At 38.0% G+C, this 18185-nt stretch overlaps 1 protein-coding gene across 1 annotated transcript in view; it reads right to left on the bottom strand.

Annotated features, from left to right (window-relative positions):
• The window catches only part of PRKCQ (protein kinase C theta), a 120770-nt gene that overhangs the window by 83214 nt on the left and 19371 nt on the right, over positions 1-18185 (bottom strand). The window contains exons 4-7 of the mRNA XM_007935450.2: positions 7666-7828; positions 6408-6439; positions 6225-6310; positions 2464-2593 (exon numbers count right to left, since the gene is read on the bottom strand). Of these exons, the coding sequence (XP_007933641.1) occupies positions 2464-2593; positions 6225-6310; positions 6408-6439; positions 7666-7828 (411 nt within the window). The remainder of the gene's footprint in view (positions 1-2463; positions 2594-6224; positions 6311-6407; positions 6440-7665; positions 7829-18185) is intronic.

The following is an 18185-nucleotide window of genomic DNA, read 5'->3' as shown; positions in this document are numbered from 1 at the left end:
TGGAATGGGAAAGGAAGAATGTTAGGAAAAAAGAACAGAACAAAGCAGGGCCTATGAGCTGTGAAATAATGCCAAGGAATCTTCATGGAAGTTCTAAGCTGTAGAGGTAATCACACTGTCAGGATGAGCCTGACCTCAGCAAATGGGGGCCTGAGCTCCAGAAAAAGGAAATCATGAACAGTGAGACCAACACAGGACTCTCACCAGGTAAGAATTTGATTCCTGGTGTTTCTTTTTATATAAGTTGTGAAATTAAACTTTGCCTATAAACTCTCTATTATATACTAAATAATAAAATTGAAACCAAATCAGATGCCATGGAAGTCAACTCTGACTCATGGTGACCCCACATGTACCAGAGTAAAATGATGTTCCATAGAGTTTCTAATGGCTGATTTTTTTGGTTTGAGACCACCAGGCCTTTCTTCTGAGGTGCCTCTGGGTGGATTTGAAGCACCAACCTTTTGGTTAGTAGCCAGGCACTTAACCGTTTGTGTCACCCAGGGGTTCCTATACTATACAATACTGTGCCTATACTCATGTGCTAGGTGTTCTTGGACAAATGTATAGAGAAAAATGCAGAAGTGGTATTTTGGGGCTATGAAGGCATTGTGAAGGTTAATTTTGACTACATGTCATTTTTACCTTAGGTGATGATTTACTCCTCTAGCCTCCTTTAACATGTGGCTCCAGGTACCACCAGACATGTGAAAATAGTTGGAATGAGGAACAGGAGACTGCTTAAGATAATCCTCCACCTTAAGATACTGCTTAAGATAAGTCCACCACACCTATCACTTAAAAGATAAGATTTATAATAGTCTAATGGAAACAACCTGGGAGCTCCGGTGGCATAGTGCCTAAGGCACTTGACTACTAACCAGAAGGTTGGAGGTTCAAACCCACCAGCCACTCCTCAGAAGGAAGATTGGGCAATCTACTTCTGTAGTGATACTGCCTCACAAACCCAAGGAGGGGTCACTATGGGCAGAGACAAGAACTTGAAGGCACATAACAACAACACAACTACAATGGAAACAACCTAGGTGCCCATCAACAGAAGAATGGATAATCAAACTATGGTACATACACACAATGGGATCCTATGCAACACTAAAGAAGAATGGCAAATCTGCAAAACACTGCATAACATGGATGAGCTTGGAGGACATTATGCTGAATGAAATAAGTTAATCACAGAAGGACAAACACTGTCTTAGTTCATTATTGTGAAAAGTCAAGGAAAGGTTTATATATGGAAGGAAAATTTCTTTGTTGGTTACCAGGGGTGGGAGGGAAGGGAGGAAACTGCAAAAATAAAAATAAATAAATAAATAAAAATGGGAAAAAAAAAAGATTTACAATAGTTAGCAACATAAATTAAAATAGAACCTTGAAGAGAAAAGAAAATGACTTATATTTAATAATTAACTTTTTTAAAAAAGGTCTTTTCTGCAGGAGATGCCCTACTTTTATGAGTGTATTATATAGACCCCATCTCCAACCTTGTCCTCAATCCTTATGCAGAGATGCTTTGTCAGTTTTCTTTGACTGCTGGCTGACCAGAAGGCTGGTGGTTCAAACCAGCAGCCACTCCTCAGAAGGAAGGTTGGGCAATCTGCTTCTGTAGTGTGATACTGCCTTGGAAACCCAAGGAGGGGTGGGTCACTTTGAGTCAGATCCAACTTGACAGCAGTGAGTTTTTTTTTTAATTGTCTTAGCAACTTGAAGTGTTATATCAAGAAAATTGTTCTCTTTTTTCTTTTTTGAGCAGGGTAGGCCTGAATAACTCCATTGGTAAAGAATTTCAGGCTTGGGCTCTACTCTAATCCCTAGCCTTTGAGGAAAGATCGGAGAAGAGACATGATGTTCAGAGCTGGACATGGCCTTTTACTGGCCACTCTCAGTTCACAGTACTGTTTGGGACTATACTCTCAAAACTTAAGTCACAACAATAATTCCTCTGTGCAGGATCATCAACCAAGTCAATGTGCTGGCCTTGCTGCTTGGTGGGACTGAAAAAAAAGAATTTATCTGCTGGTGCGAGGGTAATGGCAGAGACATAACACAGCCAGATGTGCTAAAATTAAGAAGGGGGAGATCCAGAATGTACAGGAAACAGCAGGTCAGGGCAGAATTAAAAAGGATTCCAGTCTTGCACTTTTCCCCAAGGCTATGGTACAACAGGAGGCAATAGGCCAGGAGCCTTGACCTTATTAACCTGAACTTGTTTTCACTTTGCCTTTTCTGGGATGAAAGAGTGTTAGAGTATTGTGAGACAGAAGGAAAAAAACAGCAGTGGCTTATTGTTCCAGGAAGACCTTCTTCAAGATTATGGGGTTCGTCTCAGCTATTTATAGATACCTTTCAGCCTTTTCCCTGTGCAATCCATGAAGTTGTGAATATCCCCCTAGCATGGGTCTGTAATGGGGCCAACACCCATTTCACCTAACGTACACTCACCATCACACTTCTGTCCTTGTCTTGCCAGTCCCCACAGCAGAGTCCCACAGTGCTCACAGAAAGTCGGGCTCTTGTAATTGTAGACTTTAAATCGATGTGGCATGTCAATTTTGAACCGCTCCTTGTGAAACTGAAAGAAGGGGAGAACGTGTGATTATATACTATGTCCTTGGGTTCCCCACGTTTGATGTCTTAGCAGACACTTTAGCATAACTAACATTTAAAATAGTCAAGTCACTGGAGCCATGTGTATTTTAAATAATAACTCTTACTTGTCAAGGTTACACCTGTTACCATTACCCATTGCCTTTGTCTGTTGCTGTTGAGTCAATTCCAACTCCTATTGACCCTATAGGACAGAGTAGAACTGACCTGTAAGGTTTCCAAAGTTGTAATCTTTATGGAAGCATACTGCTACATCTTTCTCCCATGGAGGACCTAGTGGGTTTGAACTGCCAACCTTTTGCTTAGCAGCTGAGCACTTAACCACTTTGTCACCAAGAAAACCAAAAAACCAACTGTCATCAAGTTGATTCTAACTCATAGTGACCCCACAGGATTTCCAAGGCTGTAAATCTTTATAGAAGCATGCTGCCTCATCTTTCTCCCATGGAGTGGCTGGTGGGCCCAAAACACCGACCTTTTGGTTAGCAGTTGAATCCTTAGCCACTGCACTACCAAAGCCCCTTATTGTGTCACCAGTGGTCCTTGATTAGTTCTTGCCAAGTGTTATAGTCAGGTCCAAAGAAGGCAGACAGAATTAGCTCTTCCAGATAAGAGGCAAACTTGTGATGCACATGTATCAAGTAACCTGGAGACAGCTGAAGTCTGAGATATTAGTAAAGAAGGGCTAATGTTTCAGGAAGAGGGGACTAGGACTATTTATTTAAATGGAAGCTAAGTAAACATTGTACTTCCCTTTTCGCTGTAATATAAATATTTCCTTTCCTCTTTAAGCCCTGAACTAATGCTTTGACCTTGGGAAGATATTAAAGATTGCCTCCTCAAGAGGAAGTATTGCTATGAGTTTATTACTAGGAGAGCTTGATGCTCAAAGCACTTTCACACCTTTCATACATGAACTGAGGTGGCAACAGTTCTTGCCAGGTGCTGTGCAGAAAAATGTCACATGTACTATCTCATATGTATGTGATATCTCATATAATCCTCACACAACATCCCATTGGAAGTAGCCTCATTTAATCCTTGATTGACAGATGAGGAAATTAAACATAGAGAGAACAAGAAACTTGCCTAGAGCACACAGCAATTCAGTGAACTGGGTTTTCTATGAGCTTGGCTCTAATTTCTAAGAATTAGAGCCTGAACTCTCCAATTATTTCTCTCTCTCCATATAGAGTAAAACCTACAAAAGCTGGAACCTGTATAAAATGAAGGCTATCTGAGGGAAAACTCAAATATTTTCTACTAATAGAGTGATAGAAAAGTGGAAAGACTACATCCTGTTAAAGGGGAAAACCTCCACGGCCTGGAAAAATAAGGCAGTCCCATAGAGTTCTAGCTGTAACAGGTTTCACTGTATATCTATTGCCATCAAGTCAATTATGATTCTTGACGACCCCATGAGTAGAACTACTCCAGAGGGCTTCCTTGTCTTTGATCTTCACAGAAGCAGAGTGCCAGATCTTTTTCCTTTGGCACTGCAGGGTGGATCTGAATGGACAACTTTAGGTTAATAGTTTTTGCACCACCCAATTAGTTTAATCATTAACAAAGATGATGATTTGGGGGACAGGGAGATATGAGATGAGAGAGGAAAGCTAGTGGTAGAAATATAGTGGGATTTTTTTAAAAACAAACATGTTATTTTTAAATCAAACATCACATACATATATCTATTTAGCTTCTAATAAGTATACAAATATTTTTGTGCAGTATAAAAAGGTTAATTTAGTTAAGTCTATAATCTCTGTAGACATTTTAAAGTAAACATTTCATTTACATATGTGTACAGCAAAGAAGCTTTATTCACAAACATAATGTTCCTGCTGTGGATAATGGTCAATATTGGGTCTTTTAGGAACCTGTTGGCACAGTGGTTAAAAATGCTTGACTACTAACCTAGTAGTTGTTGGTTTGAGCAGAAAGATCTGGGGGTCTGCTTCCATAAAGATTTATATCCTTGGAAAACCTATGGAGCAGCTCTACTTTGTCCTACAAGGTTGCTATGAGTCAGAATTGACTTGACAATTACAATGACTTTGGTTTGTTTTAGGGTCTTTAGAATTGCTGTTTATAACTGAGTAATTTAAAAGCTGCTCAGCACCTACTTTAGTCATTTGTAGATAAGAAAAAAAAAAAATAATAATGATCAGAACCTATTTCATTTTCCACAGTGTAAATATGAACTATTATTATGCCAAGGTTGGGCAATCTACTTCCATAGTGATATCGCCTCGGAAACACAAGGAGGGGTCGCTATGAGTCGGGTCCGACTTGACAGCAAATAACAACAACAACAACAACACTATGCCAAGGTCCAGAAGAGAAGGCTTCCTCTTCTAATCTTGAACCTGGGCCCAAGAATTTCAAAGTCTGGCTAAAGAAGACTCCAGATCTGCACTTTCCAATAAATCAGCCACATAGCTACATAACCACACATGGCTGGTGCACACTTGAGAGGTGGTGAGTCAGAATGGAAGATCTTGCATGGGAAAAAAAAGAATGTAAAATATTTCAGTTTTTAACTACTGATACTACATTGAATAGAAAATATTTGGATATACTGGTTTAAATAAAATATATTTTAACATTAATTTGACATGTTCCTTATTTCTTTTATTTCATGTGACCATTACATTTTAAATTACATATGTGGCTCTCATTCTATTTTGCTTACTCTAGATGAAAGGGCACAAAAGGACTCCAGAGAAGACATCCCTTTGAGTGATCAAGAAATGAGAAGCTCTTCAGAGAACATAACATTACCACAAATATTCATTCATTTTACTCAGTTCCTGAATACTTTTCTTTGTGCCAGGGGTCCTGTTAGCTATCGAGGCTAACAGTAGTACACAATTTGTAATTTTTCTAGGAAAGCTGAAGGCATCAAGTAAAGGAGATAGAGAGCAGGTTGGGAGGTGGCAAGATAATTTAAATAGAAAACAACCACAACAATAAAACCGCTGGTCTCAGAGATGGAGATTTGAATTTTGGTCCCATCTCTGAGACATACAGCTGACTGAACTTGGACAATGTAGTTGAACTTCTTTGACACTTTGTAGGATCACTTGTAATATGTGATTATCCCTTTCTGGCTCTAAATTTTAGAATAAATTCTGCTCTGGATAAATTCAACCAATTTGCCTTCTCTGTTCCTGTACAAGAATCCTACTTCTTTTACTATCTCTTACTAACCTTGTAAAAATTCTTATATTTCCTTTGTGTTCTGTAGTCATTAGCACGTATTTATTCTTTAATGGTCACTTCTAGTTGGAGACGCTGCAAGGTTAGTTTTCATATAACTATCAAAACTGTGCTTTTGGCCCATTTTCTGTAATATATTTTTGGTAACAGTAGAGTTATTAAAATTCTTACTGTGTTTTGCTTATTCAATCCTTAGTTTGCTAAGTCAGTAGCAGTCATTACTGAAGAGGAAAGGGTTTTAGGGAGATAGATGTTTATTGATAAACTTAATGATTCAAGTTAAGGCATTATTAAAAACAATCAGTAGGCTGTAAAATTTAGAGTTAAGATAAAGTTATCATACTTCAGACAAAGAGAGAAATCTAAATACGCACCATGGTTTCTCGACTATTGATAGCTGATCCTGTGCACTTAGCTATAACTTTATCAATACACTTCTTGTGAATTGCTGCATTGCATTCTGAGAAGAAATAAATACAGCTTAAGATCTGCAGAAGTTTAGGGAACCACTAAATAAAAAGAACAATGAAACTATAATAAGAATCCTTCTTACTTACGTCGGCACTGGTAGCCCTGTTTGTTCAGACCCCTGCAATAGAACAAATAGATTTATTTGGCTGTTAGAGTCAACAGCAGCACCAAAGACATTTAAAAGACAAACAAGATCTCACAACTCTCTACTATCAAAGAGCATTTTCTGATCACCGGCCCTTGTGTATCATTTGCCAACATGGTGTTTTATTTCAAGCTGCTTTGTTAAAATTCTGAGAATTAAATAATGAGGAGCTGCTGATTTCCTTTTCCTTTGAGTGCTTTCCAAACAAATAATACAGAAATTAAAATGCCTGACAGAAAATGAAGCATGGATCTATGAGCAAATTTCCATGCCCTACATTTAAAAATGCATCGTCTCACTGAACTTACTATAGATGAACAATGCTATCTGTAAAATTTATTTTTTATCTTTTTCAATGTCTGGTAATATTTGCAACCAATAAAGTTCTAAGTTTAAGACAAATTCCTGAATACCAAACAAACAAACAAAAAATCCAAACTCACTGCTATCGAGAAAGGAAGGCATTTCAAGTAATTAGATAAAAACAGATAGATGAAAATTCACTAGAAGTCCATTTTATCTTTAGATGCCATGGGTAAGCATTAATAATTCTGTAGTAGCCCAAAGGGAAGAGCATCCTGTTAAGAGGCAAGGAATCCAGGAACTGAAAATAGGAGTCATTTTTAGTCTCCACTTTACCATAGCCTTTGCTACGTGGTTCCTGAGGCTTAACCCAATCTCTGTTTGAGAGATACCATCTCAGAACCCAAGGGGGGTTGCTATGAGTCAAATGTGACTTGATGGCAGTGAGTTCAGTTCAGTTTAAGATACCTTAGAGCTCTGTGAACAATTAAAATCCATCATTTCCAAGGGGAAAGTGCTGCCTATTGCAAAGGGTAGTACCAATAAAGTTGGTCTGTTGAGATGGTAGAAGTTTTTACTGCAAAACTGTACTTAAAATAAAGATGTCTTCCTCTTTTGTTCCTGCCCTCTCATCTCCAGCAGCCTTCCATTTAATCAGAAACTAAAGCTCTTTGACCCTTTCTTGGCTTTATTTTCTACAGAAGCCACAAATTGAAGAACTTTTATTGAATGACATCCTTTTAAGATTCCCAATCCAGGAGAGGTCCCTGAAAACTTTTCTGTAATACTCATTCCAGCACATTCCCTTAACATGGGCCATGCCAAGCCAGGCCAACGAAGAGAATGCAACAAAATGCATAACCTGAAACTTGAAGTGAAATGCCAAATTACTGTACCAGACAAACTCATGGCAAACGGAGCAAAAAGTGGGTTGTGGGAAAAAGGTGGCAGTGAACTCATGACACTTGACATGGTGGACTTTGGCCTGCTTGATGGCTCCTCGGCGGTGATGCAAAGCAAAGAAGCCTTCACTCTCTAATTCACTCATGTCCTTTGTGTCTGTAGGAAGAAAACAAGGAGCAAAGTGAGGTGTTAAATACGCCTGACACAAATGGTTGTGGAGGGTGATGAGGTGGTAAGCGACAGAGTGGGACAATGAACTGGGCAAGCATTGAGTACCTATAATAATAGTAGTCTAGGCATTTATTAAGGTTGGTAAAATACTAGGCTTCTTTCCTTAGTGCCATAATAAAGAGTTACCATGCAGTATATTATTATAGGATTGAAACAATGAAGTAGGATTATTGGCTCAACCTATTCCTCTTTACTTGGGCTGACTTGAGCTACCCTCTTTCAACTTCAAAACCAGAGAACAGAACTTTCACTATCAATGATGAATCTTATTCACTATCAACCTACTATCAATGATGAATCACCAAAAGAAAGAAGGAAGTGGCAAATAATTTCTGCTTGTAAAACTAGAGAATCATGTAGTTATTGATGCAACTTGGGAATTGCATTTTTTAGGTACCAGGATGCTTCAGACAGAGTACAGTAGACTGAAAGCAGCTAGCCAGACTTTTGTGTGAGGGTAAAGAATGCTGGAAAGGTGTTTATGCCTACCTCTTGATGCCCATACTAATCAAATGTACCAGATACAGGTTACACTGGTCAGGATACAAAAGCCAAGAAAATTAATAGGTCACTGCAACTTTTTAAATATCTAGGTTATACTGGAGGTTATCTAGTCATCCATATCAAACTATCATATTCACATTTACTCATATACTCTGGCTTTATAAAACTCTGAAAGGTGGTTTGGGTAGTCACTGTTGAAAGTGTCTTTATATCCAGATGACATCTTCCCCACAGGTTGAAAGATCTTAAGATTGTAGATTTTGAGAACACTTGACATGACCTGGCTGAGGCCCAGACCCAAGGAAAATACAAAATGGTGAAATAGTCATGACTACCAGAAGGCTGGTGGTTGAAACCCACTAGCCACTCCTCAGAAGGAAGGTTGGGCAATCTACTTCCGTAGTGATACTGCCTTGGAAACCCAAGAAGAGGTTACTATGAGTCAGGTCTGACTCAATGGCACATAACTACAACAACATTAACAAGATGAAAACTTTACTATGAGAGAGAAGAACATGGAAACAATAAACAAAAATAATTATCCTCACTAAAATAAGGATAATGAACTTAATTACTGTAATTCCTAGAATCATAATTTTTAATAGCTTGAAGGATTCTTGGATTATTTTATTTTATGAAATACAAAAAAAATGAGGTTTAGAGAGAATAAAGGGGCTCAGTATATTTTCACATATGAAGAGTTAACAATTACCATTTAAACTAAATTACTTCCATCTGGTTAGGCAGAGGCAGCGGTATGACAATGCACTTGTAGCAAATGTCTGTGCTAAGGATCCCTTATTTGCCATATCCCTAATTAGTGCCTGGGGTAGAAACACACCTGGGAAGACAAAAGTAGGGACATGCAGATGGAGACCTATCCCCCAGAAGACCTCTCCTCAAGCCACTCAGGACACAGTTTAGGACTAAAGTCTTCTCCATAGTGGTCCACAGGTCTGTTTTATGGCAATCCCATTCTCCCAGATAAAGAGCATTCCAATAACTATCTAAAGATTTCCATAGATAGGTCATTACCTGAGGTCAGGTCAACACTTTAAGGCTAGGTAACTCTGGTCTTTTTATTTAGAACTGGGCTGGAAATAAATAAGGCTGGGTGAATGAAGAGTCAAATTTAAGGTCACTGAGGTGAATGCCTTCTGTACAAATTCTGGTATAAGTGTGAAGATCTATTTAGGACTTCTGACTAATGTACTAATAAGATTTGATCCATCTATTATGGTCCTTATGAAATAGAGTATAAAATACTTTTAAATTCAGGGAATGCAAATGAATTATTTTGGTAACACTAATTGTGTGTGTGTGTGTGTGCACATGTATGTGTGTATATATGTCTTGTGTTTATGTATCCCCTTAATTTACTGTATGTACACACACACAGAAAACACACACATACATATAATCTGCATTAGATTTTCAGTACCTTTATTTGCTGATGTGGCACAATTCAAAATGAGAACAAACAGTGCAAACATTCAGTAATAAGTGGAATGTGGAATGTAAGAAGTATGAATCTAGGAAAATTGGAAGTTGTTGAAAATGAAATGGAATGTATGAATCAGTATCATAGACATTAGTGAGCTGAAATGGACTGGTAATTGGGCATTTTGAACTGGATAATTCTATGGTCTACAATGCTGAGAATTACAAATTGAAGAGGAATGGTGATTCATTCATGGCCAAAAAGAAAATTTCAAGATCTATCCTTAAGTGCAATGCTGTCAGTGATAGTATAAAATCCATATGCCTACAAGGAAGACCAGTTAATATGACTATTATTAAAATTATGAACCAACCGTTATGCCAAAGATAAAGAAATTAAAGATTTTTACCAACTTCTTCAGTCTGACATTGATCAAACAGGCAATCAAAATGCATTTATAATTACTGGTGTTTGGAATGTGAAAGATGGTAGCAAAGAAGGACTAGTAGTTGGAAAACATGGCCTTAGTGATAGAAATGACACTGGAGATAACATGATATAGTTCTGTAAGACCAATGACTTATGGCAAATACCTTTTTTCAACAACAAAAATGGCAACTATACACATGGACTTTGCTGGGTGGAATACACAGGAGTCATATTGTCTGTGGAAAGACATGGTGGAGAAGCTCAATATCATCAGACAGAACAAGGTCAGGGGCTGATTGCAGAACAGATCATCAACTGCACATATGCAAGTTCAAGTTGAAGCTGAAGAAAATTTAAACAAGTCCAAAGTATGACCTTGAGTATATCACACCTGAATTTAGAGACCATCTCAAGAATATATTTGATGCATTGACACCAGACAAGTTGTGGAATGACATAAAGGACATCATATATGAAGAAAGCAAAAGGTCATTAAAAAGACAAGAAAGAAAGAAAAGACCAAAAGGAATGTCATAAGAGACTCTGAAACTTGCTTTTGAACATAGAGTAGCTAAAGCGAATGAAGAAATGGTGATGTTAAAGAGATGAACAGAAGATTTCAAAGGGCAGCTCAAGAAGATAAAGTAAAATATTATGGTGAAATGTGCAAAGATTTGGCGTCAGAAAATTAAAAGTGAAGAACATGCTCAGGATTTCTCAAGCTCAAAGAATTGAAGAAAAAAAACTTAAGCCTCGGGTTGCGTTATTGAAACATTCTATGAGCAAGATATGGAATGATGCAGGAAGCATCAAGGGAAAAGGAATGAACAAAAAGTCATTTTTCAAAAAGAACTGGTCCAGGTTCAACCATTTCAGGAGGTAACATGTGATCAAGAATCAATAGTCTGAAGTAAGAAGTCCAGCTGCACTGAAGGCACTAGCAGAACAAGGCTCCAGGAATTGACAGAAAGCCCACTGAGATGTTTCAACTCTAGAAGTGCTCACTTGTCTATGCCAAGAAATTTGGAAGACAGCTACCTGGCCACCCGACTGGAAGAGAACCATATTTGTGCCCATTCCAAAGATGATCCAATAGAATGAAGAAATTATCAAGCGATATTATTAATATCACATAATAGTTTTTGCTGAAGATAATTCAAAAACGGTTGCAGCAGTACTTTGACAAGCAACTGCCAGAAATTCAAACTCAATTTGGAAGAGGACATAGAATGCGGGATATCATTCCAGATGTCAGATGAATCTTAGCTGAAAGCAGAGAATACCAGAAAGATGTGTACCTCTGTTTTATTTGTTTTCTTTTTTTTTAATTGTGATTTGGGTGAAAGTTTACAGAGCAAATTGGGTTTCCATTCAACAATCGATACACATTCTGTTTTGTGACATTTACTACACTTTTCACACTGTAACATTCTTCTCATTTCCTCCCTACACCTACCCCTTCCCTTCATCCTTCCTTCCCATCCTCTCTTGCCATCCTAGCTCTATCCTTGGGCAAATGCTGTCCTCTTGATTTCATATGCTTGATCGTCCTCATGAGTACATACTCTTCTGGTATCACTGTTAGCCTTGTAGGCCTGTTTTTCTTATGGCTGAAAGTTATGTCACAGAGTTAAGTTCAGTTCCTATCTTCAGAGGTGTCTAAGGGCCATAGTCTTGGGGGTTCTATCAGTCTTCATCATACTAATAAGCCTGGTCTTTTCATGATTTTGAGTTTTGTTCCACATTTTTCTCACTATTTCTGAGAACTCCTATTGTGATGCCTTTCAGAGCAGTGAGCAGTGGTAGCTGGGCACCATCTAGTTCTTCTGGTCTCAGTGTTGTGGAGGCTGGGGTTCATGTGATCTTTTAGTCTTCTGGACTAATTGTTGCCTTGCCTCTTTGATTTTATTCACTCTAGTCACTACTTACCAAAGTGGAATATAGGACACTGTCTTTGTGGACCTTAGTGTCTCCTCAAGACTATGGCCCTAATCCTCCATGCTCAGTGACTCATTCCCTTAAAATATTTCATTACAAGTAAGATGTTTTCATAACTTGTCCCCCCTGTATGCTCTACTACATTCAAAGATATATTTGCAGTATATAACCTCTGTCAAACCTATATATATTTGTGGATGGAGTCCCATTCTCCTTCCCACCCTTGTTCAAATTGAGTGTCTGGCTATGAATCCATTCACAAATTACTGTTATTACTATTATTGCAGGATTGTGTATGTAATATTATTCACCACTGTTAACCTTCAAATCTTGTGCTTCCCCTGTGTCTCCCACTGCCTTGACATTTTTTGAGCTGACCTCTGCCTTATTGTTATTGCATTTCCCTTCACCCAAGTTAATATGTGGGAGCTCTGGTGGCATAGTGCCTAAGTCATTTGACTGCTACTCAAAAGGCTAGAAGTTCAAACCCACCAGCTACTCCTTGGGAGGAAGACTGGGCAATCTACTTCCATAGAGATACCGCCTCAGAAACTTAAGGAAGGGTCCCTATGAGTTGGAATTGACTCAATGGCAGTGAGTTTGATTGTTTTTTGGTTAATATGTACCTACCTTCTAGTTGGTGATTTTCTTTCTCTTCCCCTCCCACCCCTGTTAACCTGCTATTATTTTAGTGTTTACAGAGTTATGATTTTTCTTTTTATTGTGATGTGAAGGTTTATTAACTTTCTTTGAGGTTACATTGTCATTTATTATTATCTTCCCAACTTTAAACCATTCTATTCTGTATTGATATTGTCTTGACTTTCTCTCCATTTGGAAGTTATGTAACTACATCATTTATTCCCTCTTTTTGCTTTGTAGTTATCATTTACAAACTGGCATCTCTGGTTCCCTATTTTCCCTCTTGTACATTTATTTTATTTTTGATACTTTTATATCTGGGTTGATTTCCAGGTGATGTTGTCGTATATCTTAATCTTCAGCTGTTGTATGCCACTGGTGGTTCTCTGTCTGAAGGACTCCTTTTAGCATTTTTTGTAAGGTTGTTCTGTTTTTTGCAAATCTCTTAATTTCTGTTTACTTGACAGTGTCTTCATTTCACCATCATAGTTGAGAGACAATTCTGCTGGATATATAATTCTTGGTTGGCAATATTTTTCTTTCAATGTTTTATATATGTTACCCATTGCCCTCTTCCCTGCATGGTTTCTGTTGAAATCAGAGCTCAGTCTCATTGGTTCTCCTTTGTAGGTGACTTTTTGTTTTTCCTGAACTGTTCTTAGGATTATTTCTTTGTCTTTGGTTTTGGAAAGTTTAATTATGATATATCTTGCTGATTTTCTTTTGGGATCTATCCTATTTGCAGTTCATTGAGCTTCTTTAATGCATATCTTCTCATCTTTCATGATATTAGGGAAGTTTTCTTCCAACAAATCTTCAGCAATTTTCTTGGTGCTTTTTTTTTTTTTTTTTTTTAAACTCTCTTCCTGTTCTGGAATTCCAATCACACATAAGTTATTCATGGTGTCCCAAATGAATCTTAAGCTTTCTTCATCATTTTTCATTCTTTTCTTCTGGTTGTTCCACCAACAGATTGGTGTTGAGAGGTTTGTGTTCAATCTCACTAATTCTGTGTTCCATTGATTCAGTTCTACTCCTTTGTCCTTCCAATGCATTATCCATATCTGAAATTTTAGTATTAATCTTCTGGGCTTCTATTTGTTGTTTTTGTATGTTTTCTAATTTTCCATTTATTTTGTCGATTTGTTCTTGTATTGATTTTTTGAATTTTTCTAGAATTTTGTCTATATTTTCCTTGATTTTGTCTGTGTTTCCTTGAACTTTCTCTCAATCCATTAAAGTACCTAAACATAATTTTTATGAATTCCTTATCAGGTAATCCCACTAGCTTTTTTTCCTCCAGAAGATTTTCTGGCCCTGTACTTTGTTCATTTGTTTGAGGCATCTTGTCTTTTTTTCACGTGATTTGAATTGTCTGCTGTCTCCATGATACTGTAGTGTTATTGTATTAATTTATTTATTGTATGTCGGTTTGCTTCACCCTGATTTTTTGTTTTTTACTGTTTTAATATAGCTGGGCAACATGGCATTTGTGTTACTCTGGTTGTTAGTTTGGCAGCACTGGGATGCTAATCATCTGTCTATGGGTAGATTTAGTAGTAGGTGGGAGTTTGGGAATGTGTCTCTAATCACTGATCATGCAGAGTAGCTGTGGGTAGGCTGGGTGGGTGTTGTCACTGTCTATCATTGGTCCAGCAGTGCTGGAGTGGGCAGTGGCACTTGCCCAGAAGGTGGAGCAGCAGGTATGTATGGTTGGGTATGTTTGGGTTGGGTCATTGGCTGTCAACTTCTGAGGAAAGATAAAAGAATAAAAGGGGAGAGAAGAGAGAAAAAAAAAAAAAAACAGGGAGGGAAGGAAGAAGGAATATCTTAGAAGAAAGAAAAAGAGGAAAAGGGAAAAGAAGAAACAGAAAAGGAAGAAAAACAAACAACAAATTCAAGAAACAAATGTAGCACAGTACTGGTGTGATAGCCACCAAACATGGCTGTGGTGGAAATGTGGCACTTGATCTGTGGGAGCACACACCACTGAACATGGAGGATCAGGGGTGGCATAACTGAATGTGGAAGTGTGGAGGGGAAAGGTACTCACTCAGATGGGTTAAAAAAAAGAAGAAGGAAAAGAAAAAAATGGTAGGAGGAAGTGGGAGAAAAAGAAAAAAAGGAGGGGAGAGAAGGGAGGACTAAGAAGAAGGAAAGAAAGAAAAAGAAAAAAAAAGATAAGGAAAAATGGTGCAGCTTTAGTTGTCAAGCATGGCTGCAGTAGGAATGCTGGGCTCACTCTGGGAGAGCTTACACTGCTGTCCACGGAGGGGTGCCAACAGGTGCTGCTGTCCATGGGGGTGGGAGGGGTAAAAAGAAATAGAAAAGAAAAGATAAAGTGTGAAGAGGAAGGAGTAAAAGAAAATAAAGACAAGGAAAACAAGGGGGAGAAGAGGGAAGAACTAAGAAGAAGGAAAAAAGAACAAAAAAAGGAAGAAAGAAAAAAAAAATAGTAGCATAGTACTGCGCAAAGTGTCAGCTACCAATCACCAGTGCATAGGAATGCAGTACTTGCTCTGCCAGGACACACATTTCCAACTAAACAGAGGTAGGCACAGGTACTGCTAACAGTGTTGGCAGTGAGAGAAGGAATCCTCCTCTTAGGGAAGACAGAAGGATGGAAGAACCTAAGCAGAAAGTTAAATTTTTTTTTTTTTTTAAAAAAAGCAGCCTGGTACTGGCAGTTGGGGGGAGTTGGCCCAGTCTTTGGGTGGGTGAGTGGGTGAAGGTGGGGAGGACCATATCTCTGATCACCAGTTGTGAAAGGTAAGGGGAGAGGACATACCTCTCTGGTCTCCTGATCACCAATATGGGTGTTGGTTCAGTTCTGGGCAAGTGGAGCTGGTTTTCTGATTCCTGTTTGGATCAGAATATTGCTTGCAATGATTCAAAATGGCCATGCTGAGACAGTTAGCAGTTTACTGCTACTTATTCACTGTTTTCATTCAGTCTTGTCCTCTCTTTGGCTCTACTTCTTTATCCTTTCTTTTGAAGCTCCGGGATCCAGGATTGTCAACTGTTGCCATCTCCCTTGTTTATTCGAGTCTTTGTTTCAGAGGGTCTGGATAATATATCTGCCTAGTAGGCCATCTTGGACTCGGAACATCCTACCTATGTTTCATTGACTGTGCAAAGGCATTCAACTATGTGGATCATAACAAATTATAGATAACATTACAAAGAGTAGGAATTCTAGAATACTTAACTGTGCTTATGCAGAACCTGTACATAGACCATTTGAACAGAACAAGGGGATACTGCATGATTCAAAGTCAGGAAATATTTTATCAGAGTTGTATCCTTTCACCATATTTATACAATATGCATGCTAAGTAAATAATCCAAGAAGCTGGACTATATGAAGAATAACATGGCATCAGAATTGAAGGAAGACTCTTTAACAAACTGTGATATGCAGATGACGAAACCTTGCGTGCTGAGAGTGAAAAAGACTTGAAGCACTTACTGACGAAGATCAAAAACTATACATATTCATGTGGATTACACCTCATTACAAAGAAAACAAAATCCTCACAACTGGACCAGTAAACAAAATCATGATAAATGGAGAAAAAATTGAAGTTGTCACAGGGATTTCATTTGTCTTGGACACACAATCAATGACCATGGAAGCAATAGTCAAGAAATAAAATGACATATTGTATTTTTGCATATCTGCTGCAAAAAGCCTCTTTAAGGTGTTAAAAAGCAAAGATATCACCTTGAGGATTAAAGTGCCTCTGACCTAAGCCATAATATTTTCAATTGTCTCATAGGCAGCAAAATCTGGATAATGACTATGGAAGACCTAATAAGAATTTATACTTTTGAATTATCGTGTTGGCAAAAAACATTGAATATATCATGGACTGCCTGCAGAATGAACAAATCTATCTTGGAAGAAGTACTTTTAGAATACTCTTAGAAGGGAGGATGGCAAGACTTTATCTCACATGCTTTGGACATGTCGTTAGGAGGGACCAGTCCCTGGAGAAGGACATCATGCTTGGTAAATGTGTGTCAGCATAAAAGAGGAAGACTCTCAATGAGATGGATTGACAGACACAGTTTCTGTAACAAGAAGCTCAAACATATCAATGATTGTGAGGATAGAGTAGTACTGGATGGTGTTTCGTTCTGTTGTACACAGGATTGCTGTAAGTCAGAACCAATTGAAGGTACCTAACCACATATATATAAAGGAGTCTGCATTAGACTATAGTGTTGTTGTTGTTGTTATGTGCTGTGAAGTGGGACCCAACTCATAGCTTGGGTTTCTGAGGCAGTATCACTATGGAAGTAGATTGCCCAACCTTCCTTCCGAGTAGTGCCTGGTGGATTTGAACTGCCAGCCTTCTGGTTAGCAGTCAAGTGCCTTAGGCACTTCACTACCAGAGCTCCCTAGACTATAGTACTATAATTTAAAATAATAATTTAAATAATTTGTGTATCAGCAAGTGCTAGAAATGAATTTATTCCCTTGTTCCTTCCTGTGATTTCCTTTTCCTCCAACTATTTCTGTCAGTATAAGACAATAAATGTAGAAGAACACATAATTTATTGAATTCTTTTGGTATTAAGTGTTTATTTCTGAAGTAATTTGCCTTTTTGCTTATATATTGACTTGAATAAACTCACCTTTTTTTATATTTGGTTATTACTTTTATGCTAATGTCTCCTAATCTATTTATTTAGTCTGATCTACCATTTGTCAATCAAACGACAAATGTTTCCTGAGCAGCTATGAGCAAATTGTTATTCTGAATATCTTAAAGAAATATGAGACATTATCCCTAACCTTTGAGCAGCTAACAATCAAGTCAGGGAGACATGGCAAACTCACAAAGAATAGTTAATTATAAGAGGCAGCATAGGATGGCATGAATGAGACTTGGAGATAGGTATACCCATATTTTTTAGGAAATAGGAAAAGGAATTGCAAAACAAACCAAATAGAGACAACTGAAAAATGAACAGGAAAACTTGGATAATATTTCATCAGGCAACCAAAAAAGATGGTGCTTTTAGCATTGGTTGGCATAGAGATACCACGGAAACTGAAGACTAAGAAATAGGAACTTGTTTTGAGGATTCATAATCTTGGAGAATGCAGTTTCAGTAGATTAATAGAAACATGTGTTGTTCTGTTGGGTTTAAGAATTGAGAGTCTAGTGAAGAAACAGAGATGAATACATGTAAACTTTTGTTGTTGTTGTTGTTAGTTGCTGTTGAGTCAGGCTGCAACTCATGGTGACCCCAAGCACAACAGAACAAAATGCCGCCTGGGCCTGCACTATCCCCATGATCGGTTGCAAACAGGACCTG

Source organism: Orycteropus afer, unplaced genomic scaffold (assembly GCF_000298275.1).
Source record: "Orycteropus afer afer isolate SDZICR_OR568_19922 unplaced genomic scaffold, OryAfe1.0 scaffold00028, whole genome shotgun sequence".
Lineage (NCBI taxonomy): Eukaryota > Metazoa > Chordata > Mammalia > Tubulidentata > Orycteropodidae > Orycteropus > Orycteropus afer.
This window is presented reverse-complemented; position numbering and strand designations above follow the sequence as displayed.